The sequence below is a fragment of the Natrix helvetica genome (genome assembly GCF_964273705.1).
Source record: "Natrix helvetica genome assembly, chromosome: 1".
Classification (NCBI taxonomy): Eukaryota; Metazoa; Chordata; class Lepidosauria; order Squamata; family Natricidae; genus Natrix; species Natrix helvetica.
This window is the reverse complement of record NC_138548.1, coordinates 289,655,936-289,682,607: the sequence shown is the minus strand read 5'-3', so window position 1 is coordinate 289,682,607 and position 26,672 is coordinate 289,655,936. Positions and strand designations below refer to the sequence as shown.

Genomic DNA, 26,672 nt, shown 5'->3' with positions numbered 1-26,672 from the left:
TCTATAACAGTCCATCTCAATCAATGACTGTGGATGGATTTCAAATCCAGAATTGCTGGAAAGCTGCCAAGATAAAATACACAGATGGCTGACATCAAAATGACATGATTCCTCCAATCAGTTTCATATTCTAGTCCTCCACCTACGTATCCCAAACAATATAGTTCAAAGATAACACCCAATTATAAAAACTCATCCAATATCCTACATGTTCAAATAAAGCTAGAAAGATCTTCAAAGAAAAATGCAGAAGTACCAACACCTGAATTTCTTCATTATTGTAACTTTCACTGAATTCTTTTGGAAACATATTGACAGTAAATATCTAGTGCCTATAAAAGAGAAATTCAAGGATAACTTCTTTGGGTTCACATATGCAAATATATTGTGTAGCATAGTGCCCTCTATTGTGCAGGCAATCATCTGCCCACTAACTAATTGTGAATGTTTTTTAAACTTTGAAATGAGAAAGGCCTTAGCTATCCAACCTATACAGGTGGTAGGTTTAAACAATGCTGAACAGTATATCATCTGACAGCACTAAAAGCAATTTGGGAGGCCTAGGAACATCTAAAGGTAAAGGTAGGAGGGGGGGGTATTTCTCCTAATTACTTAGCCTTCTTTACAATATATTTACTAATAAGGTAAAGGTTCCCTTTGCACATATGTGCTAGTAGTTCCTGACTCTAGGGGACGGTGCTCATATCAGTTTCAAAGCCAAGAGCCAGCACTGTCCGACAACATCTCCGTGGACATGTGGCCGACATGACTAAATGCCGAAGGTGCACTGAACGCCGTTACCTTTCTACCAAAGTGGTTCCTATTTTTCTATTTGCATTTTTTACATGCTTTCAAACTGCTATGTTGGCAGAAGCTGGGACAAGTAACGGGAGCTCACCCTGTTATGCTGCACTAGAGATTCGAACTGCCGAACTTTCAGATCGACAAGCTCAGCGTCTTGGCCACTGAGCCACTGCATTCCTGTAGGAACGCCTAGGGATGTTTAATTGTTTTCAGAAGGAGGTTCATATTTATTCTTCAATTGTATAATGGCTCCACAATTAAAATAAGTAGATGGAATCTGGACAAAGCCTAAAATTGATTTGGTTTAACCAATATTTAAGTTTAATTGAAAAAAAAGTACATTTAAGAGAATTACAAAGATTATTTTTTAATATTTTACCCTACCGTCTACATTTAAAAATGTACAATTTAAAGGCAACCTTTGAAAAAATTTGCAGGCAGTATACACCCCAGGACTGCTCATGGCCCTGGGATATTGCATTATATACTTTTCTAAGCAAAAGAGTAAATAAGATTTAGACTGCAGACTGTATCTATGATACAGAAGAACATAGAAAGTTACATACTTTTGAATGAGGAAAATATTTCTACTCTGACTATCTGGAGAGCTGCTGTTGCTTGGAATAGACAGAATTGGACATTCATCATCTAAATCTCCAAGAGGCAAGCTATTTGCATTCCACACCATAATCAAACATAGAAACAGAGTAATAACGAATTGCCCATGGAACAGGGACAACATTTATTCTTTCACACATGGATTGCGCAATAAATGCCTCCATGGAAGCTTACCTCACTGTTGCTGTAGCGAGCAAGTTCAGAGATAAACCGGATATGATCGTCTCGAATCTGTACCATCTGTTCACAGATGTTATACTGTGGACTGATGCTGCTCTGAGTGCATGTCCATCTGGGCAGAAAACCAATATCTTTAAGTTAACACTCATTTCTCACTCTACGGTTATTACTCAAGATAACTTTGGTCCACTGGTCCGCTAATATCTCACTTGATCCAATGTCTTTTGATATGGTGCATTACTCAGTAACTGACAACTGAAAACGTAGATATGTTTTTTTAATGTCATAATTTATCCTGCACTTGGTACGTTTATTTTACTTATTTTATGTTTGGGGTAAAAGTACGGTATCAAATCCATAGACGACAAATGGAATTATTCACTCAATAAGTGCATAACAGAATTTGAGGTCTGGTCTGTAAGAAACTATATATACTGTAAGCAAAAATGCATAAGGAAAAGATGTCTAGAATCAAAAATTGGGGTCTATTTAACCTACATTTATAACAGTCTGTGTCTATGCCAATATAGAACAACATCAGCAAAAAAAGTTAAAAATTGAATTAGGAAATAAATAAGGGACAAAAATGATTTGATACACCTGGCAACCCTAAATAATAGCAAGCCATAGTTTAGAATAGTTTTCCTGGCTGCCAGAACAAGGTCTATAGCTATGATTCATCTATTCCAGGGGTGTCCAAACTTGGCAACTTTAAGACTTGTGGACTTCAACTCCCAGAATTCCCCAGCCAGCACTGTCCGACAACATCTCCGTGGACATGTAGCCAGTTGGGGAATTCTGGGAGTTGAAGTCCACAAGTCTTAAAGTTGCCAAGTTTGGACACCCCTGATCTATTCAGAGAACACAGAGAATCACAATAAGTAGCAAATGCTTTATAAAGTTCTCAAATTAGAATGTCTAAATCTTATAAATCCATTTAAGATGACATCAATAATGACCCATCTTTAATATGATTTTCCATGAACTTAGCCTTCTTCTTTTACAGGACTATGAATTATTCTTAAATGTAGCAAATGAACCTGATTTCTATTTAAATGTCAGAAAACAATATTTATACAGGCTATCTGAATTGCCAATTTTGCTATTCAAAATTTGCTGCTTATTTTGAAAGAGTGGGACATTTTAAAATCTCATTTCTGGGACTAGATATCCTTGGTAATATTGAAGTAGATGCAATTCTCTTCATTACGTTGACAGTGATGATTAGGTCCTATTATATTTCCAGATGTTCAGAAATCCAATACTTTGCTCTTACCCTTCCAGTGTATTGTTCCCCAAAGAAATCATCAACAGGTTATCAGTGGTGATCAGATATTTTGCTGCACTAGCCCAACCTGCCATATATAATCTATTCCATTACACAAAATTAAAAGGCCATACAAGAAAAAAAAGACAGTTAATTACATTTCACCACAAGGATGGAAATGAATTAGGGAGACAAAAAGGAAAAGAAGGGCATGAATGTGCAGGAACATAAAACCCCACAATAGTTGTGCAGCCAAGTTAGTGTTCATACTCTCTTCTCCAAGGAAGGAGAAAGAGGCTCAGGAGGCGATACTGCTCTGCTTAGAAACTGAATAAGAAAATAATTGTTAGTAAGTAAAGATGAGTGGAAGAAATAGTTCACAGTTTGATTACTGGGATGGGGTAGGATGGATTAGAAATGGGATTTAAACACACATTGTTAAATACTTCCATGGACCAGGCTGAGTTTAAAATCTAACTTATTTTGGCAATAGAAGGTTAGAATGATGAGTGAGAAACAACAGTTGGATTTTAAACTCAGCCCGCTCCATGGAAGTACTTACACATTTATGCTAGTATGGAAGCCATTAGTCAGATACTATAAAATGAAATAAATAAACACCCAATGAACACCATGAATTCCAAAAATGAAATCCAATTTTTTTGCAGTAATTAGCGATCGTCTCTTATTAGCAATAATTCTGTGACTGCCAGCCTTCTGATCTAAATTTGAGAAACTGAAACTGTTTATTTGGTTCGAATCTTGGTAGTTATCCCCAAACAAAGTCACCAAGTTGTGTAGTGAAATGGAAACTGAAACTGCCAACGGAGAGGCATGCATCACATCAAATTGTGTGATCTTCATATAGTTGAGCCACCTTGGATTTACATCTTGCAATAAACTGAACTGCAACTCTTACCCTTCATGCCTAGAAATAGCTACAGGGGACGCTGCCTGAAATACAGCCGGTCAGCATGGCCTCATAGGATTCCATATCAAGACAGGTGGTCATAATTCAACCCTTAATTGTGATTTCATTTACCAAGGTCTTATAGGGCAGATGGGCAGCACCAAAAGTAATAATAAATAAACAAAGAAATAAACAAACCCATCCTCTCTAAGCTACCACTGAAAAGGCTCCCCAAGATCCACATTCATCCCTATGAAAAATTCCACGGAAAACAATTCCAGTTGGGAGTCACTAGAGTTTATGCTATATTTCTTTTGTTGTCCTCCTAAAACCCAATCCGAAAATCCTTCTGGACAGATAGAGTGCTGTGTTCATGCTCTGGAGGATTTTCTATCCAATTGAAAAATGTGGATAAAAATTACCCAGAGCAGGTACACTAGTTCACATTCACAAGATGAGCATTCATACCTACATTCGCAGCTGCCAAGCATGCAAACAAATAACAGTCAACATACAAGTACAGACACTGGATTTAATATATGCAAATGTATTCCCAAAGTATATCATCACTCCTATATATTAACACTCATATCCATTTTTTCTGCCATGTAAGCGTACTTCACATGTTGAACAAATGCAATCATTCCTTTGCATCTTCATCACCTTATACACACAGGTATTCAGGTATCGGCCACCATATACATATAAACTCTCAGTGAAAAGTATTAATCTGCGCTCAGTTCTAGCAATCACTTCCTGTATCCCCAAAGACACATCTTTATGGCTATAATTTATGGACAATTTGCTAGTTAGAGACATTTAGCCAGCCTGACTGGTGAACATTCAGAAAGTCGGAGGAAGGTAATCTACATCCTTGCTTGGATTAAACAGATCTGTAATACCATGTTTCCTGAAAATATGACCTACCCCAAAAGTAAATCCTAGCTTGATGTTTACACATGCACCCAATATAAGCCCTACCCCAAAATAAGACCTCATTAAGACTCCAGCCACTCCAGGGTGCACGGGTAAAAATTAAGCTAGGGTGGGGATGAGGTGTGGAGCTGCCCTACTACTTACCTTCGGACAGTTGCAACCAGGCCTCGCACACACAGACACCTGCCTCGCTGACCTATTTCTTCTGCAGCTGGCAAGGCTTTCCTGAAGGCCTCTGCAGCTGATAACAGGTAACAGTTAGCAGCTGCAGAGGCCTTCAGGAAAGCCTTGTCTGCTGCAGAAGAAATTTCTGAAGGCCTCTGACAGTGAAAAGGAGGCCGGAGTTGATGCATGCAAGTGAGATGAATCAGTGGACGACTCCCCCTCCCGAAAATAAGACCTGGTGCCTTTTTTGGTTGTGAAAATTTTTACATGACAGGGTCTTATTTTGGGGAAAACATGGGTATTAGGGCATTAGCCAAAGGACTGGAACTGGAACTGAAATTAAGATGGAAATAGCAAGGAAGAAGTAAGAAAGTTTAAGGTTAGGAGCAAAATCTGCCTGATTTAGGGAAAAATTCTAGGAACGCAAGAATTTTGAATGGTAGGCAGAGTTCACTGAGCTTGAAAAGTGTTGGTATAAGACAGAAGTATAAGTCTTATAGTTGGTATAAATCTTCAATAGTTGCATCCCCGGATTTGTCATCAGAAGGTAATAACTCTGTGCAGCCAAGCAGAGAAAAATCCCAAAAGATCTGGACTGTCACTTCAAAGGTAAAATAATAATCTGATTTAATTTAATTTAATTCTAAAGTTATTCTTGAATTGATCCTTTAATAAATAACAAAGGGGCTTTTAAAGACTCAATCAGTTCAAGATCACAGACTGACATGTTGGAATATCTAAGAACCGGAAAATACCAGGGAACGGAGATTAAGGTTGAAGAACATTTAATTCCAAAAAATGGCAGTACTTCAGGATCCAACATTTAAAAGACTGCACTCTCTGCATGAGTTACCTTTCCATTATACTAATAAAGGAGACTATTTGAAGCAGAAGGTTGACACGAGGGGTCCTTGGTGCTCTCTGTTTGCTTGTTTTCTTGCAGACATTTCATTACCCAACTAGGCAACATCATCAGGCTAGTAAGGAGTGAAGTTTGTTGTCAGTTTATATTCTAGTGGCTTGCCTGTCAGTGTTGGTGGTCTTAGAGATTCTTTGGTTGATCAGTTTGCTATTGGCTACTTTGGATGTTGGCTACTGATGTTACCTAGTTTGGGAAATGAAACATCTTGCAAGAAAACAAGCAAGCTCAAAGAGTACCAAGGACCCCCCACCCCTTTCCATTTCATTTTTAGGGCTTTCTGGGAGATCTGGTTATGGAACCAATGAAGAATTGGTTTATTTCAGGGAGGTAAGGTACATATAACTGTATATAATTAGTAGAATCAGTGTCTTTCAAGATACAGTAAAGAGAAAATAGGAAATCATATTGTGACCTACATCCTTAGCAAAGCACTCATTCTTATCTTCAGTCATCTAATCACTTGGACCCAGGCTCACAGGCAATCACGCAGTGAGCTTACACACGAGTGGAAGAGTAGACTAAGACACACCAAAGCCAAGAGACATTATGGCAGGCACTCACTTGGATTTGTTCTCCTCATAGTGAGCACTGGTCTTAATGTATCTGGCCAGCTCTATCTGCATATCGCCGAATAAAGGAACCACCTGCAGCTGCTGGAAGAAAAAACAAGAAATGGTTTAAAGAAGGTAAAGAGGCTTCTTTTGGTATGAGTGTGACACATGGAGTAAAGAAGCGTTTAACCACCAGAGGGGGCTAAAAAGACTAGAAAGAGTATTCCTGACAATATTGGGAGGAGCAAAATAGTTTGTGAATTTCCATGGTGAAGCCGAGAAATATGCGTTATGATGATGATTCAAATCAGGTCAGTACAATTTTTAGCTAGCAATTTCATCATTATTTTGCATGGGCACCAGTCCTGTCGAAAACTACCTCTGCAAGATTCCTGAATGCTAGGTCTATTCGAAAACTACACCTTTTCTTACAATATAGTACATTGGAACACTCCGCGATCATTAAGTGTGTGTGTGGGGATATATTGAAAAAGAAATACTAATTGATGGTCTTAAGACCATCTTTTCAATTGGGATGTATTAGAAAGAAGCAGTCATGTCCCATGGGTCCTAGTGTGAGGAATACAGGTAGTCCTCGATTTACGATCACAATTGAGCCCAACATTTCTGTTGCTAAGCAAGACATTTGTTAAGTGAATTTTTGCTCCATTTTATGACCTTTCTTGACACAGTTGCAAAGTGAATCACTGCAGTTGTTAAGCTGGTAACATGATTGTTAAGTGCATCTGTTTTCTCATTGACTTTGCTTGTCAGAAGGTTGCAAAGCGTGATCACATGACCCTGGGACACTGCAACTATCATAAATATGAATCCGTTGTCAAAACATCTGAATTTTGATCACATGACTATGGGAATGCTGCAATGGTTGTGTCAAAATTGGTCATAAGTCACTTTTTTCAGTGCATTGTGATTTTGAACGGTCACTAAATGAAATGTTGTAAGTTGAGGATTACCTGCAGTACTACCTGGTGAAAACAAAACAGTGGCTCTAACTGGCCTGGCCAAGTGCACAAGAGGGTAGAACCTCTATTGCTTTAATAACTGCCTAAAAGAGGAATGTCAGCCGAAGTAGTAAAAGTGCATGAGCATTAAATTTTTTCGCACCTGGTCACCCTAATATGATCGCCTTAACCCAGGAAATATATTTTCACCTTTTACTTCCTGTTTTGCTTACTGCTACCATACCCAGCCATCAATCTCAACACCAGACAGGAAAGTGGGGTTTCTGCTCTCATGATAAACCTTGAATCACATATTTCGTTTATTAAATATGAAACCGAGTCTTCTCAATTGTCTCAGATTATTATCGAGTCTCAGAGAACTAAACATGAAAATAGCTTTGGCTAATGAGAAAGGAAATTTGCACCTGGAAAGTTTTCAGTATATGATTATATGCTTCACTCGAAGCAATTATCTGAATTTATTAATAATCTTGGATTACCATTTGTAGGTTACAAAAATCTGAATCTTTGCTGCCATCAAATGAACATCTAGATTTTGCAACCCAATATGGTAGCCTTAAATAGTCATGTTTGAAAAACCTAACGGTAAAGGTTATTTCTTAAAAATAATTTGAAATTGTATGCCCATTTTTATTTACAAAAACAATAGAACAATTTTATACAATGTTTATTTTTATTTTTATCCGTAAAAGGAAACTATAGTCTTCCAGGAGTGCTTCTGGATTATACGTGGTCAGATTTTGTTCAACAAAGTGACTTCTCCCAAAGATGCTTTTTCCCAACTGGACTTTGTTTTTCGTTGAAGACATTTCGCTTCTCATTCCAGAAGCTTATTCAGTTCTTCTTCATTTCAGAACTAAAGAAACTTCTTGGATGAGATGTGAAAGGTCTTTAAGGGGAAAAAAAGGAAGTCCAGTTGCCTTTCGGAAAAAAAACATCTTTGGGACAACCATGATTTGGATGACTGAGAATCTCCATAGAAAAAGTGACTTCTCATTTCCATCCTTCTCTAAAGAATGTTTTTGATTACAGTGATTCGTTTGAATTATTAACTCTACCCAAATAGAACTAAATCATCAAACTATGAACTACATCATCAGAGTTGAACCAACCAATTAGCAGCTAGTTACTAACACGTTAGGTTTAAAGAGCAGAGCTAGGATTTCTTTCACTGTGATTTTTTTGAGTAAAGTAAAATTTTTAACTTGCAGGTAGTTCTCATTTAATAACTACTTGTTCAGCAACCATTCAAAGTTACAATAGTGCTGAGGGGGACATATAAGTAGTCCTCATAGTCTCTGTGATCAAATGATTTTGATTTGGGCACTTGGAAATCAACTTGCAGTTATGACGTTGCAAGGTACTATGGTCTTACGTTCACGTTTTGCAACCTTCACTGTCAGCTTCAGACAAGCAATGTCAATGGGGAAGTTGGCAGGAGGTTACAAAGGGCGACCACGACCATGGGCCATTGCAACCATGAGGGATTATCTTAACAATTGGAACTGCCAGAATTGCTGTTATAAATTGGCATGGAGATTGTGCTACATGATTGCATTGTTTAACAATCCCACTTATTGTTAGTTAAAAGAACTATCTGAATACAGAGATGTTATTAGATAATGAAAGACTATAGCAGACTAACTCAGATATTAAATAGGTTTTAGAATAGATCTACACTGTGCCTGGCATAGATTGAACACTATTTTTTAAACAGGTACAAGAATCCAGTGGTCTTTTATGTGATATTGAGGACTCTAAACCTTGAGTACCATTTTTGAAATTCTTGCACTCCAAATATTAAGCTTATGGAAGAAATTTACATATTAATGTTTGACAAATGCATGAAATCACTTTAATATTTGCATGCAAGAGGAAGAATGAAACATGTAAATCAGCTCTTGTTCACAAGCATATGCGTGAACAGAGGAATTCTTTCTGGAACTAGGCAATAGCTTCAACGGATGGTGAAGTCGAATATGTATACAAATGTCTTAATTTAAAATCTGCTCTTTTAATTAAAGCAAGATCCTTAACAGTCCTGACTTTGCAGGTGGGCTGAGACTGACCAATAATGGATGATATATTTACCATATTCATGTTTCCTTCATTTGCTAAATGAAACACATATTGTTATGTTTGAACAGCAGTATGTAGAATATTAGTAATTAGTAATTAGAGGTGATGTACTGTAGCCACAATATAGTTTTTGAGTTACACTTAACAATGGAAAGTACTCATTTTAATGAACTTGCAAGAATAAGTGTTTAGCAATGCCGCAAACTGAACTTCTACAAAATGAGAGTGCACCTGAAGGTTTACAGCAACAATCTATTGCCCTGATAATAGGAACTATGTTTGGCTGCTTATAATATAATGGTTGCTATTTTGAAACTTTCAAAACTTCTGCAAACAATTGTAGATAATTGTGAACTTTAATTCTCAATTCACCTTTCACTTCTCCACAATTTTTCAGCAGGAGAAATGCTACATCCTCTGTTTGAAATGCACCACTGCATGAAAAAGTACCATAAAAAAGACAATAATGTCTTTTGAAAGAAGCAGGCTAAATGACCAGACATTTTTTTACGTTGATACAGGTGGTACACATGACTAGTTCTACAGTTGAGTAGTCATACTTTTTAAGATGGGTTGAAATTTCTATCATGTGCAGGTCCTACTCTCAGTCCACATATAGGAACCATTTTTGACAAAAACCTATAGCAAATTCTAGGTTGGATATTTTTGAGATCAGCAGGTAATACTATTTACACAAACCTGTTATCTAAAACCACTGCAGCTGTTGCTTTATCTAGTTGTTAACCCCTGCAGCTGTTGCTCTATCTTGTTATTAAGAGCTAAATCAAGCAAGAGTGAAACAATCAGAACACTTTTTATGCAGTTCAGTTTTTAAATGACTTTGTAAAATAAACTAAAAATGATAATAAAGTTTCCATCCAGTTGAGTTTAACTTCTGATGGCCTCATTGGTGATCTCTTTGGGCATCTGTTCGGAGCTATATTCTTCTGGAATACCATTTTTTAAATAAAAAGTTCTCAATCTAGTCTCTTCTATAGCCTTAGCATTTTTGGATAGCTTCCACATGACCTCACAGCAGATCCAACCCTTCTTAACTTTCAGAGATCAGCCAAAGTCAGCATTACTATGTTTTTAAAAGTTTAGTGCCAGCCTGAGAATAGTGCACAAGTGATCCCCCCCCCCCCACCAAACAGAGGAACATGGGGAGAGGATATATCAGAAGAAAAAACAAACCAAATTATGTGTTTTACAGTCAGCCATTACAGTGAATTCCATAAGAAAGTTCTTTCTTCTCTCCTTTATTCACACCTCATTTTACTCAGAAAGTACCTCAACGGAAGCCACAGCTTCCATTTATTGATGTACGCCTCTCCATAAATATGGATGCCCTGTAAGTTTTTGCTTTGTTTTAGTCCCGCCCCCTCTTATAATTTTGCGCATTCTCTTTTGTTTTTTTCCACGTATTTCATTTTTTTTTAAATTAAAATTAAAAACAAAAGTATCTGAATGGAAAAGTTTGTGCACAGTAACTCACATTCTATTAAGGAATTCACCACTATCTAAAAGATGATCAACCTATTGTCCTAATATATGTAGCTATGTCCATTGCAGGAACAAGGTTTTCCTTGAAGAAGGCAAGGTAAACAGAAGAATTCCTGTCTATGATGCATGCCCTGCTGATGATTGTCAGGATTTACTTTGCAGAGGTGAAATGTGGTAGATATGGAATTAATTTGCATGAATCTGATTTTAATCAGGGCATTTTTTCCAGAAATATTAGCAGGCTGTTAAAACAAATAGAATAAAAACCCCTAATTGCTTATTTTCCATTGTGCAGCAGTAAAATAATCAGATGTTTGAGATTCAATGGCACCCTTGGTTCCAGCATGTCAAATCCTCCTGTGTTTGCTTTATCCCTAGACTGTATCAATACAGGTAATCTCAGGTTCCTCTGGAAATAATCATGAACCAGAGTCAAGCCAGACACTGACCTTGAAGAATTTATCAATTTTGCTGAGGTTGATTCTCTTCTTAGCATCTAATTTATAAATATTACTGACATTTCCATCCATCAGGTACAGACCAAAACCCATCACCTAAAAGAAAAATACGGGCAACATCTGAATGTTTATCATAGCCATTTAATAGTTACTGTTTGAAAGAAGGAAAAGAGCATATTCCATGCACAAATTTTCCATTAAAAACAACCACATCTCTCTCATAATAGCCGAGACTACATTTACTCTGTGACTAACCATAACATACTTTTGATTTCCAAAATTATAGGAAGCTTCCTTAAATTGCTTTGAAGTATTTGTCCAGTTGACTCGATATTGTCTGGCAGCTGTTTTCTGAATGTAAAGATATTTTACCTTCGCTTTCTTGTACATCTTCCATTTGCACTGCAACACTTTTTATAAAGCACAGACACACATGTGCACACACATACACAAAAGATTGGGGGCTTTCTATGACCCACAGGAGTTCCATCCCTTAGATAAATAAAGGGTTTTCAAACTGACTCTGAAAAAGACTCGCAGGATTTTTTGAATGTATGTTTTAAAATAGTTTTAAATCTTTCTTTTAATAATCCAGAAGTCATCTTTTCACAGAGAAGTTAAAAATTAAACCTGTATACAATCTAAAAAGAGAAAAATGCAAAAAAACCAACAAACCCCAAAACCTAACAACAACCCCACACCAAGATATGCACCATGAAAATAGGCATCACAAAGTACTTGGGAAAAACTGAAAGATGGCTAAAATACATTTGCGGAGAATTGAAAAAAGTTACCTTCAAGAGCATATGCTTCTCACTGGGTGTCAAATACATCTTGTTTTCATAATAATCCACACAGATGTTGACAATATCAGCCAACAGTTCTTCATAACCAGGGATCACTTCCAGCTGCTGATGCAGGCACTTAAAAAAAATTCCCACAAGACCCTCACTAATTTTCAATGAGAACAAAATAAACGGTTGTAAAGTTTAATTTAATTCAGCATCTTCCTTGCAGTGTGTAGGCAAGGAATTAATTTAAGCGAGTATTGCTTACATCAAACACTGCCTTTGCTCTAAATAGTTGTATGCAGTGTTGGTTAGTATAAGAACGATTAAACCTCTCTGTTATCTATAGCTACTGTTTTCTACCATCTACCTATTTCCGATGTATTTCTGCTACCACCATTCTTTTTGAAATGACAATAGTTTTTACTTCTGCACTAGCCAATTCTACATTTAGTAGCTTGCAAAAGATAGTTGTTTACAAAGGCTGCAAAAGCAATAATTTAAGTGTTTGTGTAAAAAATAGAGTGGAGTTCTTGGTGCTCTTTATTTCCCCATCCTCCATCAAGCACCTCCCCTCTGCAAACAAAACAAAACAAAACCCTGGCGCAGGGCAAGTACAAAATATATGCATAATATGTAACTATACATAAAGAGGCAGCACTCCCTACTCCCAATCACACTGATGATGTTACCTAGTTAGATAATGAAACGTCTGTAAGCAAACAACCAAGCTCAGAAAGCACCAAGAACTCCATAGTTCAACCCTACATATATTTTCTTTTGTTGAAATGGCAGAGGGGCAAGAGATGTAGTAGTGGATTGTGCCAAATGATTATTAGGAGGGTGTATTCCTGATTCTGTGCATTTCTCACTCTGTGTGTGTGTATATATGTGTTTCTATGTATTTGTATATATGTTTGTGTGTGTCTGTTAACACATCTGTTGTATAGAATAAAAACACAGTATTTGGTTGCTATGGAAATGTGGTTAAAAGCCTTGCACAGCGTTCGCTATTTCATGGAGTTGATGTATAAGTGACATCTATATTGATTTCATAATGCCCAGTGTTTTATAAATAGTCCAAGCTGACTAATTTCCTATGTAACCACTTGCATTTAATAAGTCCCAAAGTCCCAAATACAAATAAGGTCTAAAAGTGATAAATATATTTCTTATGATGTACTGTATTCTCCAAACTCAAGTCCAAAGCATACATGTAAGGTCAAAATAAACTTATTTAAATATCATAATATTTGATAAAAAGATAAAAGAGAACATTCTACCTGAGTGATTCTATTATGGTTTGCTAGGAACATAGAGAGGTTCTGTGATTCCTGAATAGACTGAGGATCAGCCATTTTTCTTAAAAACTGGGCTGCTCTAAAAAAATAAGAATAAATTCAATTTTGTTGATAAATTGGAACACCATACCAACATATTGCTCAGTAACACAGACTTATAAAAGGGGCCACCAAACGATTACAAGAATAGCATTTCATTATTTTTATTCCACCATAAATATATTTTGACATAAAACAGGATTTAGAAGCCTCTATTTCATGACTAAGTACTAATAACTTTGGAAAAAGCACTGGCCCTATTTCCAAGGTAAAAGTAAAGGTTCCTCTCACACATACGTGCTAATTGTTCCCAACTCTAGGGGGCAGTGCTCATCTCCGTTTCAAAGCCAAAGAGCCAGCGCTGTCCAAAGATGACTCCGTGGTCATGTGGCCGGCATGACTAAACGCCAAAGGCACATGGAATGCTGCTACCTTCCCACCAAAGGTGATTTCTATTTTTCTACTTGCATTTTTACATGCTTTTGAACTGCTAGGTTGGCAGAAGCTGGGACAAGTAACAGGAGCTCACTCTGTTATGTGGTGCTAGGGATTCAAACCGCCCAACTGCCAACCTTTCTGAATGACATGCTCAGCGTTTAAGTCACTGAGCCACCACATCCCCTCCTTATTTCCAAAGATCTCAGCAATAAGCAATAATATTAAAATACATACATATGTATTAATCTCACCTTTTGTAAGCAGAATGGTCATTTTTGACACTGCACTTCATGTTCTTCAGTTCATCCAAGACTGCAAACATATTGATAAACTTTCCCAATGTCAGTAGATACGCTTCTGAAACAAAGTCTTTCCTTCTCTCTGCATGGCACAAACGCTTGACCTCACTACAGAATCGTTCAATAGCCTTTCTCTAAGAAATAGTGAGACAGCGATAATTTAAAGAAGGAATAAAAAGGGAGGAACTGCCAGTAATGGGTCAGAAATGAGACTTTATTAAATGCATGAGATTCCACCACGTCAGGTCTAAGCTTGAACCTGCCTTATTTTCACCTCCTAAAAGGTAAAGGTAAAGGGATGCTGTCATTTATTTATCCAGTTGATCTGTTGTCCTCAACATACCTAGCATTCCTAAGAAACTAAAAATGAAAATTGGTCCAAACTGTGACATCCAGAAAATATTGCCAACAAGCTGAGGAAATGCTAGGAAGCATCCTAGTGCTTGGAGAATGGAAAAAGAAGAGATTCTTTTGGCTATGATAAATGTATCATTGTGAAGTATTTGTTTTTCTATACCAAATCTTATGCCTTATTTTCCTTATGGATATGTGTGGGGTAACTGACTTGTATTTTTTCCTTTTTTTGGCATGATGCATATCGTGTTTTCTTTGTTTCTATTTAAAGTATATGTTGGAGATATTTTCCTTATCCTCCACCAGTAGCCTGCTGTCCCCACACTATGGAGATGAATTTTTGAGAGCTCTGGCCTTGATTTTTTTCATTTGGTAGTTGGATTATTTGCTTTTTCTTGATAGCCTTACCTGTTTGAAAACTGACATTTTTTTTATTTACTATTCCTCTAAAGAATTTAACTAAGCAAATATTTTCCTCAGTTTGCACTAGATCATGAAAGCGCCCATGGCACATTGTCAAACTTTTAAGGAGACTCATCAACCCAAAAGCTTTGGGAACACCTAGTTTCTTCTGTTAGAAAAAATAGCTGAATGATGCCTTTTTGCCTGGCAGTCACATGCATAATTTCATTTGCTGAAAATTGTATTACACGGACTGCTGGAAAAAAATGGAATTCAATTGACAAGAAAATTTCAAGAAAGAAACTGGAATCTGTATTCCTCTTCTGTTTAATTCTTCTAAAATCTGTCTAATTTTAGATATGATAAGAGATAAACAGATTTAAGTTAGAAAGGAAAAAGAACCCATATCTGAGCAGGATGGTGCTTCATGTAACACAATTAAGCAAAAAGTGACCACCAGGCTATAATATTTTTATTTGATGGTATCCCCTAATTGTGTGTTTATGCATTTTGACTAAGCCACAACTATGATACTGTTAAAATACATAAAGTATTTAAAGTATTTCTCCAGTTACTTTTAGTTTAGTCTGTTTCTATCATATTATCTTCCAACTTAAAAGGCTTTCATTATCCAGTGTCATGTCCTTGGATTTGCTTATTTGGACTATGATTTGCGGTGAAGTTAAACATCTTTCAAAACCGTCCACAATGAACCCCACATTAGATTAGAGAATGGTTTTGCCACATCTGTGTAACTAGTCTTTTTAGGCAGGTCAGCCAATATTGACAAGAACATGAGTACTGTCTGTGTGGCATCCAATAACATTCATTTGTTGACAAAATGGCAAACAGACTGAATTCTAGCTTTACCCAGCACTATTACACCTTCCTCAGGAGCGTATTGTGTCTTTCAAAACAATTTGGGAAGTGCACAGGTATATATGGATGGGAATGGATGCAGAGAGCAGAAATTTGTTATATAATTTTAGATATTGCCCACTTGTACTAATCAAATCAAAATAAGATACTGTTGAGAACAAGAACAATATTAAGCACTTAGCAAAATCATCATACCTCAGATAAGTTTACCACAAAAAATGTATTTTATTTATTTATTTTATTTATCAAATGTATTGGCTGCCCATCTTACCAAAGGGTAACTTTGGACCAAGAAACAATAGAAGACCTATAGTTATTTGTACCGACAGGGTTTTCCTCAATAATAAATGAGGAGGACCCAACTGAAGCATAAGAACTTGGAACACCTACCTGAAAGTACATGAACTTCATGAGTTTTGTCACTTCTGGCTCTAAGACTTCCACTGTCTTCTCATAAATCTCTACTCGGTTTGGCTGCTCATTACACTTTACCTGAAAGTTAAGGTAACAATTTGCTATTAGTAGTCCTCATGGACATGATGAACAAGATCCATGGGACCATTTCAAAAGGATAGTTTTCAAAGTCTGATGTAGCAAAAACAAAAAAATCTCGTAGTGCTTTTCAGATAAAACCAATTTAGAATGGGATGGACTCTCATGGACAAATCATAATCAGTTGTCAGATAAAAGGCTTCTAAATGAGACAAATGCACAAAAAAAAATGTCAGAAAGTAATTAGTACTAGGAATGATACTCCATCATTTATATTATTACGCTTTTATACAATTTGTTCTCTAGATCAGAATGAACCAATGTTGCTGATGCTTACTTCATTCATTATGCTAATTTATTTAATTTATTTTTCTTGCCAAATAATAGCATTCACAAGCTTTTTCAAAAGCCAAATATTTTTATGTCTTTTACATTTAGCTTCCTAAAAGCTCATTTCTACTTCCAGCCTCCTTGATATGAATGTTTACACTCTAATCCAATACTACACTGGCTGTCCATAGTAGGTTAAATGAGAAATAAAATCATCTGAGTAAATGTTCATTTATTAGAGATTTGTTCCTGTAGAAATATTGGTAGCAAAAAGCTGGTCGCAGTGGGTCATTATTCTTTTGGTTCTATAAGTTATTAGAGTGTCTTCTGAGAAAAAGAAAAGCTTATAACATTCTTAGAGTATCTTTCAGTTTCTTCTTGACAGAAACTTCTCTCTGATTGAAGTGGATTAGAATTTTACTTTACATCTTACCTGGGGAATAGCTCTGGAGCAGCTCCTCCAAGTATAAAGCATTACCGCATATTCATGCCCTTCCTCCAACATCTCATTCTGAAACATATTGGGACAACATAGTAGCACTAGTTGGCACATAACAGTCTATTCTGCATCCCCTCAGTCAGCTCTGGATCACCTGATACCTACCATGCTAGAATGCACTGTTGCTTGCTCAATGTATCTAGCAATGCCAGTTACAAAAGCATTTCTGTCTTCAAAATTTGTATCAAAGTTGGCCTGAAAGCAGATAAAGGAATAGTTAGATATTCTTTTTATTTAGATTTTCATTTGTTTTCAGAGATTTTCCACTGTCCTATTGTAGGAGTTACCTTAGCAATGTGCAACCAGTTAAAATGTAAAATATAAAACTTTATAGAAATAATGCATAAAAAAATTAAGCAGCTATAAAACAGTTATCAGGTAACAGAATGTAGTTATTGATCTATCTCAATATTTTAAAAAACTGTTAGTGAGCAGTACTACTGTACCAATAAGATAAAATGAGAATAAAACCAAGAAAAAAATGGAAATAAATATTAGCTTTATAGTGATTAGTGATTCAGCTACTTGGATAAGATCAAGTATACATTGCACTATATAATGATAACTGCACATATTTACCTTATTAAAAATTAATTTTTTGCATTCATTGATAGAAATGAAATTGTTACTAGAGCTTCCCCCAACTGTTTGATGGAATCCTAAGATCACACTTTAAGAAGCACTGCTGTGGATTATATGAATTTACAGATTTGCTGAACTTGAAGCAGCAGCAATAGAACTTCCATAATAAAAGATGGTTTGTGTTTATCATAACAGCAAAAACATATTTTGATAATAGGAGTATAAATGTAAGTTTAGCCAAGCTTATACGTCTAAAAAGTCTGCGTAGCAACTACTTTTAAATGATTTGTCAAAACAAGCCAGTTCATATAATTTCCACTAATCTTTCTCCACCAGATCCAAACAAAGCAACTTCGTAGTGAAAATAAAAGAAGAACCAAAAATGTCCAAACTCCTGAAGGAGGGAAAATATGAGTACAAAGAGAATGTTAACTTGTTTCCAAGCCACTAAATGAGAATACAGCTTTACAGGCAAACTATCCTATGGTTAATGTTCTTATCCTGCTTCTTTAAGTCTTTTTCTGCTTGTCCTCTTCCACATTATTCTATCTGCCTCTTGGAGTTCTCCAATATTTTCCCCATTGACAAGCTTTCTTTTTCTCTTCAAAGCATGATTGATGAGCTTCTTCAAGCTATGATTCTAAGGACATATTGGTTACCTGGTACATAATGGATGATGGAGGTGGCTCAATGCATGGCTGCTGATCTGGTAATGGCAGCTCCTCCAGAAGGTCCACATTGGACAGCGCATCTTCCAGGGTTACGTGAGTTGTCATGGTTCCCAGCTTTTAGATTCACCACTAAAACAACAATAACAAGTCCTTGTGTTATAGAACTGAAATAGAAATACACAACTATAGAATGAGTACTGAAGGAAATCAGGCAACAGCAAAGCATGACTGTTTCTGATGAGTTCTAGTGCCACCTTAGGCAAAATGGCAGCTGGGTGAAGTTTAGGACAAAAAAAGCCTTCAGTGTGAAAGTGTCTATGGCGATTCTCTGTCATCCAGGTGATGGTTGTCCCAAAGGGGCTCTTTCAAGAGGCAACTGGCCTTTCTAGTTTTTCTTTGAAAGCAGTAGAAGACATTGAAGTTTACAGTAAACCCACACATAGTTCAATATTTGGATTTTGATTCCCACCACCCAATGGAACACAAAATGGGAGTCATCAGAACCATACACCACCGGGCTGAGGGTCTGCCTACCAGCAAAGATAGGAAAGAAAAAGAACTAAAACACATCAAGGAAGCCCTCAGAACATGTGGCTATCCCAAGTGGGCCTTCATCAAACCTCAAGAAAAGATCTTACAGGAGCTCCACCATAACAGACAACAAAGAGAACAATAAATGAAGCAATGTTGTCATTCTGTACACTTCAGGAATATCGGAAAATAGGAGGATCTTCAGCCAACACAACATATGTGCACACTTAAAAACCAAGAATACACAAAGGCAGAAGCTTGCCCACCCCAAGGATAAAACACCCAGACACAAACCGAGCAACATGATATATGCAGTACAATGCAGTGAGCCATGTGCAGATCTGTACATGAGGGAAACAAAACAACCACTTCATAAACTCACGGCACAACATAGGAGAACAAACCCATCAGGACAAGATTCACCAGTCCATCTGCATTTAAAAGACAAAGGCTACTCTTTTCAAGTCCACATTTTGGACAGAAAGGACTGCTGGTTGGAAAGAGGGGTCAAAGAGTCCATCTATGTCAAACAGCCCTCTCTCAGCAGAGGGGGAAGGGATACAACCTCATCTATCTTCAGTCTACAACACAGTCCTTTCAACAGTTCCAAGAAAGCTCCGCACTCATTTGCACTACTCAGGTTATCCTGATGACCAGATAAACCTCCAGGTGGCCTCAATGACTCTCTAAAAGAATGCAAATGACCAACTGTCTGCAAGGAGTACCAATTGTTCCATTCTCCAACATCCAGTCACACTTGAGGAAACTTCTTAAATGAGAAGTGAAACATCTTCAAAGAAAAACCAGAATGTCCAGTTGCCTCTTGAAAAAGCACCTTTGGGACTTCGGTGTGAAACTGATTAAAAGCTGGTCAGTTTCACAGCATCACCACCAGATGGATTCGTAACTGGCTGACCAAACGCACTCAACGTGTAGTCCTCAATGGAAGTGCATCTACATGGAGGGAAGTATGCAGTGGAGTACCCCAAGGCTCTGTTTTAGGCCCAGTACTCTTCAACATCTTCATCAATGATTTGGATGAGGGAATAAATGGGAAACTCATCAAATTTGCAGATGACACCAAGCTGGCAGGAATAGCCAACACTCCAGAAGATAGGCTAAAGATACAGAAGGATCTTGACAAACTTGAACATTGGGCACTATCTAATAAAATGAAATTCAATGGTGAAAAGAGTACGGTTCTACATTTAGGCAATAAAAACGGAATGCACAGGTACAGTATAGGTGGTACCGTGCTCAATAGTAGTAACTGTGAGAGGGATCTTGGAGTTCTAGTGGACAACCATTTAAATATGAGCCAGCAGTGTGCAGCAGCTGCCAAAAAAGCCAACACAGTTCTAGGCTGCATCAACAGAGGGATAGAATAAAGATCACGTGAAGTGTTAATACCACTTTATAATGCCTTGGTAAGGCCACACTTGGAATACTGCATTCAGTTCTGGTCGCCACGATGTAAAAAAGATGTGGAGACTCTAGAAAGACTGCAGAGAAGAGAAACAAAGATGATTAGGGGACTGGAGACTAAAACATATGAAGAACGGTTGCAGGAACTGGGTATGTTTAGCTTAAGAGAAAGAAGGACTAGGGGAGACATGATAGCAGTGTTCCAATATCTCAGGGGTTGCCACAAAGAAGAGGGAGTCAAACTATTCTCCAAGGCACCTGAGGGTAGAACAAGAAGCAATGGGTGGAAACTAATCAAGGAGAGAAGCAACTTAGAACTGAGGAGAAACTTCCTGACAGTTAGAACAATTAATCAGTGGAACAGCTTGCCTCCAGAAGTTGTGAATGCCCCAACACTGGAAGTCTTTAAGAAGATGTTGGATAGCCATCTGTCTGAAACGGTATAGGGTTTCCTGCCTAGGCAGGGGGTTGGACTAGAAGACCTCCAAGGTCCCTTCCAACTCTACTATTGTATTGTATTGTATTGTATTGTATTGTAAGAAGCAGAAAAAGGGGGCCCGGTGTTATAATCAACTAATTAAGGTCATATAGCTGATATTATTAACTTGCACTTTAGGGAAATGCTGTGTGCTGCAGAGAAAAGCAGCTCAGGAAGAGATGGCTTGTTTAAACCATTTTTCCACCTTGCAACAGGGGCAAAAAGGAGGGGAAAAGTGCACAGAATACTGTAAGAGAGAACTTTATCTGCATAAGAAGGCAACAACTATTGATCTTCTCAGCTCTCTCAGTCATGTATTCACTTAGTGACCATTTTTCTTATTACCCTGTCATTGGAACAGAAGGTGTCACCAAATGAACAGAGGGCATAAACTAAACTACTAATAAGAATGTGCCAATCCAAAGATATACTATCAAATACTTTCTCTCCTGTGACTGATTTGGGTTTTTTCCCCTCTCCCTGATGCAGAGGAAAGAGATCGGAGAGGAAGGGATTACAAGAGAATAAGCAAACATTCAATATGAAATACATATTTCATATATGTTTGCATAGCACTCTCGCGATGGCTGGTGGCACTGCATTACTTTTTATGTGTATTCCCCACAGTGCCTATTGCAATCTTTTCCTTTCCAATGAATGTAAATACAGTCATTTATTTCCTTCTTGCTAATTATCCCATCATCAGGTGGACATTCCAAAGGGACAGGAAGTGGTTAGGAGGCAAACAAAAGTGAAAGGAGTGAATTTTATTAGTTTTGTCAGTGTCAGGGGTAAATTGAGCCCTGTAATAAACGAGGTTGATTTATCAGTTTCAGTTTCAGTTTATTAAATTTATAAACCGCCCCCTCTCCCCAAGGGGACTCGGGGCGGTGTACAGACAGAAACAAAATACACAATAAACAACAGAAATACTAAACCCCAGACAAATAAATTCAACAAAGAGTCTGTACAGTAATCATAAATTAACTAATAATTATAACCAATTAAAATACCCCAAAATTTAAAATTTAAAATACCAGCCAGGAAGGTCGGGATTAGATTATGGTTATGATTATGGTTGGGCCAGGCCAGCTAATTGGAACAGGTGGGTCTTGAGTTTCTTACGGAAGGAGCGGAGATCAGCAGTAATTCTAATATCAGGGGGGAGGTCGTTCCAGAGGGTTGGGCCCATCACAGAGAAGGCCCTACTTCTGGGCACCGCCCACCGGCATTGCTTAGCGGATGGTACCCGGAGGAGTCCCTCTCTGTGAGAGCGAATTGGTCGTAGGGATGTATGGGGTAGGATGCGATCCCGCAAATAACTAGGTCCTGAGCCATGGAGCGCTTTAAAGGTGATAATCAACACCTTGAAACGCACCCGAAAAGCCACAGGTAGCCAGTTCAACTCACGCAGGAGCGGTGTTACATGGGAGTACCTAGTACTCCCCATAATTGCCCGCGCGGCTGCATTCTGGACTAACTGCAGCCTTCGGGTGCATCTCAAGGGGAGCCCCATGTAGAGAGCATTGCAGTAGTCCAGGTGGGACGTCACCAGGGCATGAGTAACTGTGCGAAGGGCGTCCCGATCCAGTAGGGGGCGCAATTGGCGCACCAGGCGAACCTGGTGGAACGCCCCCCTAGCCACGGCCGTCACATGGTCATCCAGCGACAGCCGGGTATCTAGGAGGACACCCAAGTTGTGCGTCCTGTCCACGGGGGGCAGTTGTTCGCCCCCAATGGCCAGAGATGGGACCCACTGGCTGAAGCGGGGCGCCGGTAACCACAGCCACTCCGTCTTGGAAGGGTTTAGCTTGAGTCTGTTGTCTCCCATCCAGACTCGGACGGCCTCCAGACACCGGGACATCACCTTGACGGCTTCGTTGGGGTGGCTCGGGGTAGAGATGTATAACTGAGTATCATCGGCATACAGATGATACTCAACCCCGAACCCTCGGATGATCTCGCCCAGCGGTTTCATGTATGTGTTGAACAGGAGAGGTGAGAGGACCGACCCCTGCGGCACCCCACACGTGAGTGGCCTCAAGGTCGACCTTTGCTCCCCTGCCAACACACATTGCGTCCGACCAGAGAGGTAGGAGGAGAACCACCGCAGTACGGTGCCCCTCACCCCCAACCCCTCCAGCCGACGCAATAGGATACCATGGTCGATGGTATCGAAAGCCGCTGAGAGATCTAATAGGACTAGGATGGAGGAGCAGCCCCCATCCTTCGCCCTCCAGAGATCATCCACCAACGCGACCAAAGCCGTCTCCGTGCTGTGACCGGGCCGGAAACTGGACTGGCGCGGGTCTAGATAATCAATTTCCTCCAGGTGTCGAGGGAACTGTTGCGCCACCACACTCTCTACAACCTTCGCTAAGAAGGGAAGGTTGGAGACAGGATGGTAATTGGCTAACTCTGTTGGGTCCAGAGAAGGCTTCTTAAGCAGGGGCCTCACCACCGCCTCTTTCAAGACGGCCGGCAAGGACCCCTCGCTCAACGAAGGGTTGACTAGTCCCAGGAGCCAGCCGCGTGTGACCTCCCAGGCTGCCAGTATCAGGCAGGAGGGACACGGGTCCAGTAAACATGTGGTGGCCCGCAGTCTCCCACGTAACCTGTCCATATCCTCGGCGGCAACAGAATCAAACTCCTCCCAGGACGGTCCCTCAAGACTCGCCTCCGACGTCTCCCCTGGATCGCTAAGGGAGACCCATTCACTCCGGATCTAAGCGATTTTGTCCTGCAGATATTCTCCAAATTCCTCTGCTCTACCCTGCAGGGGGGCTTCCCGCGGCCTCTGTGAAAGGAGGGAGCGGGTCACCCGAAACAGGGCAGCAGGGCGGTTTTCTGCGGACGCAATAAGAGTGGCGCAGTATCGACGCTTGGCCACCCTTAATGCCACAAGGTAGGTCCGTAAGTAGGCTCTTACCTGTGTTCGGTCAGATTCGGAGCGAGAGGATCTCCATCTGCTCTCTAGGCGTCTCTTGTGACGTTTCATCACCCTTAGCTCCTCGGTAAACCATGGGGCCAGGGTGGTTCGCTGCCACCGGAGAGGCCGCAAAGGCGCAACCCGGTCCAAGGCCCCGGCCGCCGCATTGTTCCATGCGGCCAACAGGTCCTCTATCCGGGAGCGGGTCAGGGCTACAGGAAGTGGCCCAAGCTCTGTCTGGAACCTATCGGGTTCCATCAGTCGCCTGGGGCAGAACCATCTGGGACCTTCTGGTTCCGCCTCCCTGCGATGGGGGGTAGCACAAGGGAAGTCGAGCCGGAGAAGCTTTATGGCTTTTTCCTTGCTTGTTACTTTGAAGATAAGCGCCTAGGCTAATTTAGACAGATGATTTATCTCGCGACTGAGGAACTCTGATTTAAATCACTTCTAAGATGCCATCCATACTCTGGGAAGCAAGAAGGGGTTTGGCCAGCATCTTTCACTTGCCAGCCACTGGAAATTGGGCAGCTTGTGAATGAAGCACCACCAAATTGCTTTCTTCCCAGAGTATGGATGGATAAGATTCCAGTGGGCAACTCCGTGGCCATCAGCATGGGAAAATCCTCCAAGCTAGCAGAGGGCACCTACTTGGCCCATAACTCCTCCAAGCCAGCAGAGGGGTCCTTGGCACATAAATCCCCCTAGCCAACCATCCTCTGCTACCATTTGTCAGGGGTAAATTGAGCCCTGTAATTAACGAGGTATGAATCGAATCATTTCCTTGAAGCATACTTCTTAAATAAGCAAAATAAACCCGAGATATATTCTAAGAAAAACATTTTATTATAAAGAAAAAAATAAAACAAAACTTACTAAGCTAATGCTTACATTTTGGCAGAGTTCCTGTCTGTCTTGGCAGACGAACAAAAGAAAGTAAAGTGAAAGAAAGAATGTGGAATGTGTGACATGCGCAGTGAAGCTTAGAGATAAGAGTAAGTTCATTCTACCGTATAACTCAGAATGTAAGCACAGCTGGCAAACCAAATGAATGCAGTGACAGTCAGTTTCAAACCAACATCCTAGTGCCAAGGTAAGCATTTGAAAGGGTGGGGAAGTGAGGAAGAGAAAAGTAAGGCTACAGTCACATGATTTCCCACTTAAGCCTGCTTCGCTTAACAGAGCTGCTGGTTGCGATTTTGGTCACTAAGCAAGGACTATTGATTTTTTTACACATTTTGTATTGGAAGAAATTTATTTACAAATAACATTAGTAAAACATTTTCCCACTGCAAGGTGGATTTTCATATCATTCTCACCACTTTTGACTATTTCAAAATTCACTTCAGAAAAATAAATAAGCATGAATTTTGTAGCGTGATAATCTCAAATCTCAACCTTGAAGCAATAGGTACAAACTCTGCAAAGCAAATAATTAGGTATCAATTACTCAAAAAAATCATGTAAAAGGGACAATATTGACTTTTAAATTAAGTCCTTATTGCCTGGAAGATCTTACGTTTTCATAATAGCATGAGAAGATCTTCATGCTTCTGCAGAGTTTTTTATATTTAATCAGATAACATATTGTTGTTTTTAAGAGCAATTTCGCATCATGAAATCTAACAGCATGTAAAATATATGCAAAAGCATTAATGGTAAGCAAGGGACTATGAAGTGTGTTCTGTAGGGAGAACGAGGCAGACAGGGACTGAGGCAAGCAGGTTGAAGCTAACACAACCTTTATTAACAGTGACAAACAGCTCATATGTACGGCAAACCTCGAACCGGCAAACAGCAGCAAAAGACAGCTGACAGATCTTTTATACTCGAGCTGTCAGGCGTTTAACCAATCAGGTAGCTGGATTCTCCTGCCGGCAGGCTGCTGCGTCTTAGCCAATCAGGAGTCAGCAATGCAAGTGTATGGCAGGGAACTTTAGTTCATAACACCGTGTGCATATATAACCAATTACAATCGCATTATCAAGATGCATCTATTCTTCAGCATCTATCAGTGGTTAGTACTTGGAAAATGGATGGACTCTCAGAAGCCCTTTTCCAGAAAAGAGGACAGATGGACTCAAGAATCAGATGAGGTAATTCTCCAAAAGTTTCTATGACAAGTGCGATAAACAGCCATCAGAGCAAACCTATGAGGCCCTCCTATTTTCTGAAACTACATAAATCTGAATGCTCCTGCACATTGATAGAATCTAAAATGTTGAATTTCACTGCCAAGGTAGCAACCCTAAGTAGAAGATGTCAATTACCTTGAAGAATTATTGGTGTTATAATAATATTGCCTCAGAGGCATTTGTTGTTTTCACGGCAATCTTATCTCTTATATAACAGTGTAAGTTTGGAGAGGGTTCTACTTGCAGATGTGCAAATACATTTGGAAACTAATTTCACAGAAAAGCAGTCTCAACTGGGGTGTAAGGCAATGTACAAGCACTACTATTGAATTGCACCTTAGACATTATAGTAAGTAGTTCAAAGAGCTTAACGGGTAGAAAAGATCTATTTCATCAAAAGAAAAATTAAATGGGTTGGAATTATCTCCACCCATTCACCTCTACAATGTATGGGAGATACGGAAACTAACAGAGGTGTTTCCAAAGAATGGAAAAAAAATGAATTGTGACCCCTGTTTCTTTTCATATGTGTTACATGTAAAATATTGTCCTCAAAAATTATTGTTTGCAAAAGCATTGCTAAAATAGGAGTTGGAAAGAAGTTTTTTCTCTTTCAATGTACAAAAAAAAATCTTCATAGATTCTATGAGGATTCACAAAAATGAAGCTTCTCTTGTTTATTAGCATCTTTATAGTTTAACAATTTTAAAGACGTACAAAAATTTAT

The 26,672-nt window shown here is 39.0% G+C and overlaps 1 protein-coding gene across 2 annotated transcripts in view; it reads right to left on the bottom strand.

The window, feature by feature from the left end:
• CYFIP2 (cytoplasmic FMR1 interacting protein 2) overlaps positions 1 to 26,672 on the bottom strand; it is a 71,032-nt gene that overhangs the window by 36,501 nt on the left and 7,859 nt on the right. Inside the window, exons 2-11 of one of the 2 annotated variants that reach the window (XM_081938949.1) lie at positions 18,439 to 18,579; positions 17,303 to 17,392; positions 17,132 to 17,209; positions 16,267 to 16,368; positions 14,194 to 14,375; positions 13,448 to 13,544; positions 12,171 to 12,299; positions 11,368 to 11,472; positions 6,364 to 6,455; positions 1,597 to 1,714 (exon numbers count right to left, since the gene is read on the bottom strand). In XM_081938949.1, the coding sequence (XP_081795075.1) occupies positions 1,597 to 1,714; positions 6,364 to 6,455; positions 11,368 to 11,472; positions 12,171 to 12,299; positions 13,448 to 13,544; positions 14,194 to 14,375; positions 16,267 to 16,368; positions 17,132 to 17,209; positions 17,303 to 17,392; positions 18,439 to 18,555 (1,110 nt within the window). In that variant the 5' untranslated portion in view covers positions 18,556 to 18,579. The remainder of the gene's footprint in view (positions 1 to 1,596; positions 1,715 to 6,363; positions 6,456 to 11,367; positions 11,473 to 12,170; positions 12,300 to 13,447; positions 13,545 to 14,193; positions 14,376 to 16,266; positions 16,369 to 17,131; positions 17,210 to 17,302; positions 17,393 to 18,438; positions 18,580 to 26,672) is intronic. The other variant, XM_081938950.1, reaches the window with a different exon arrangement.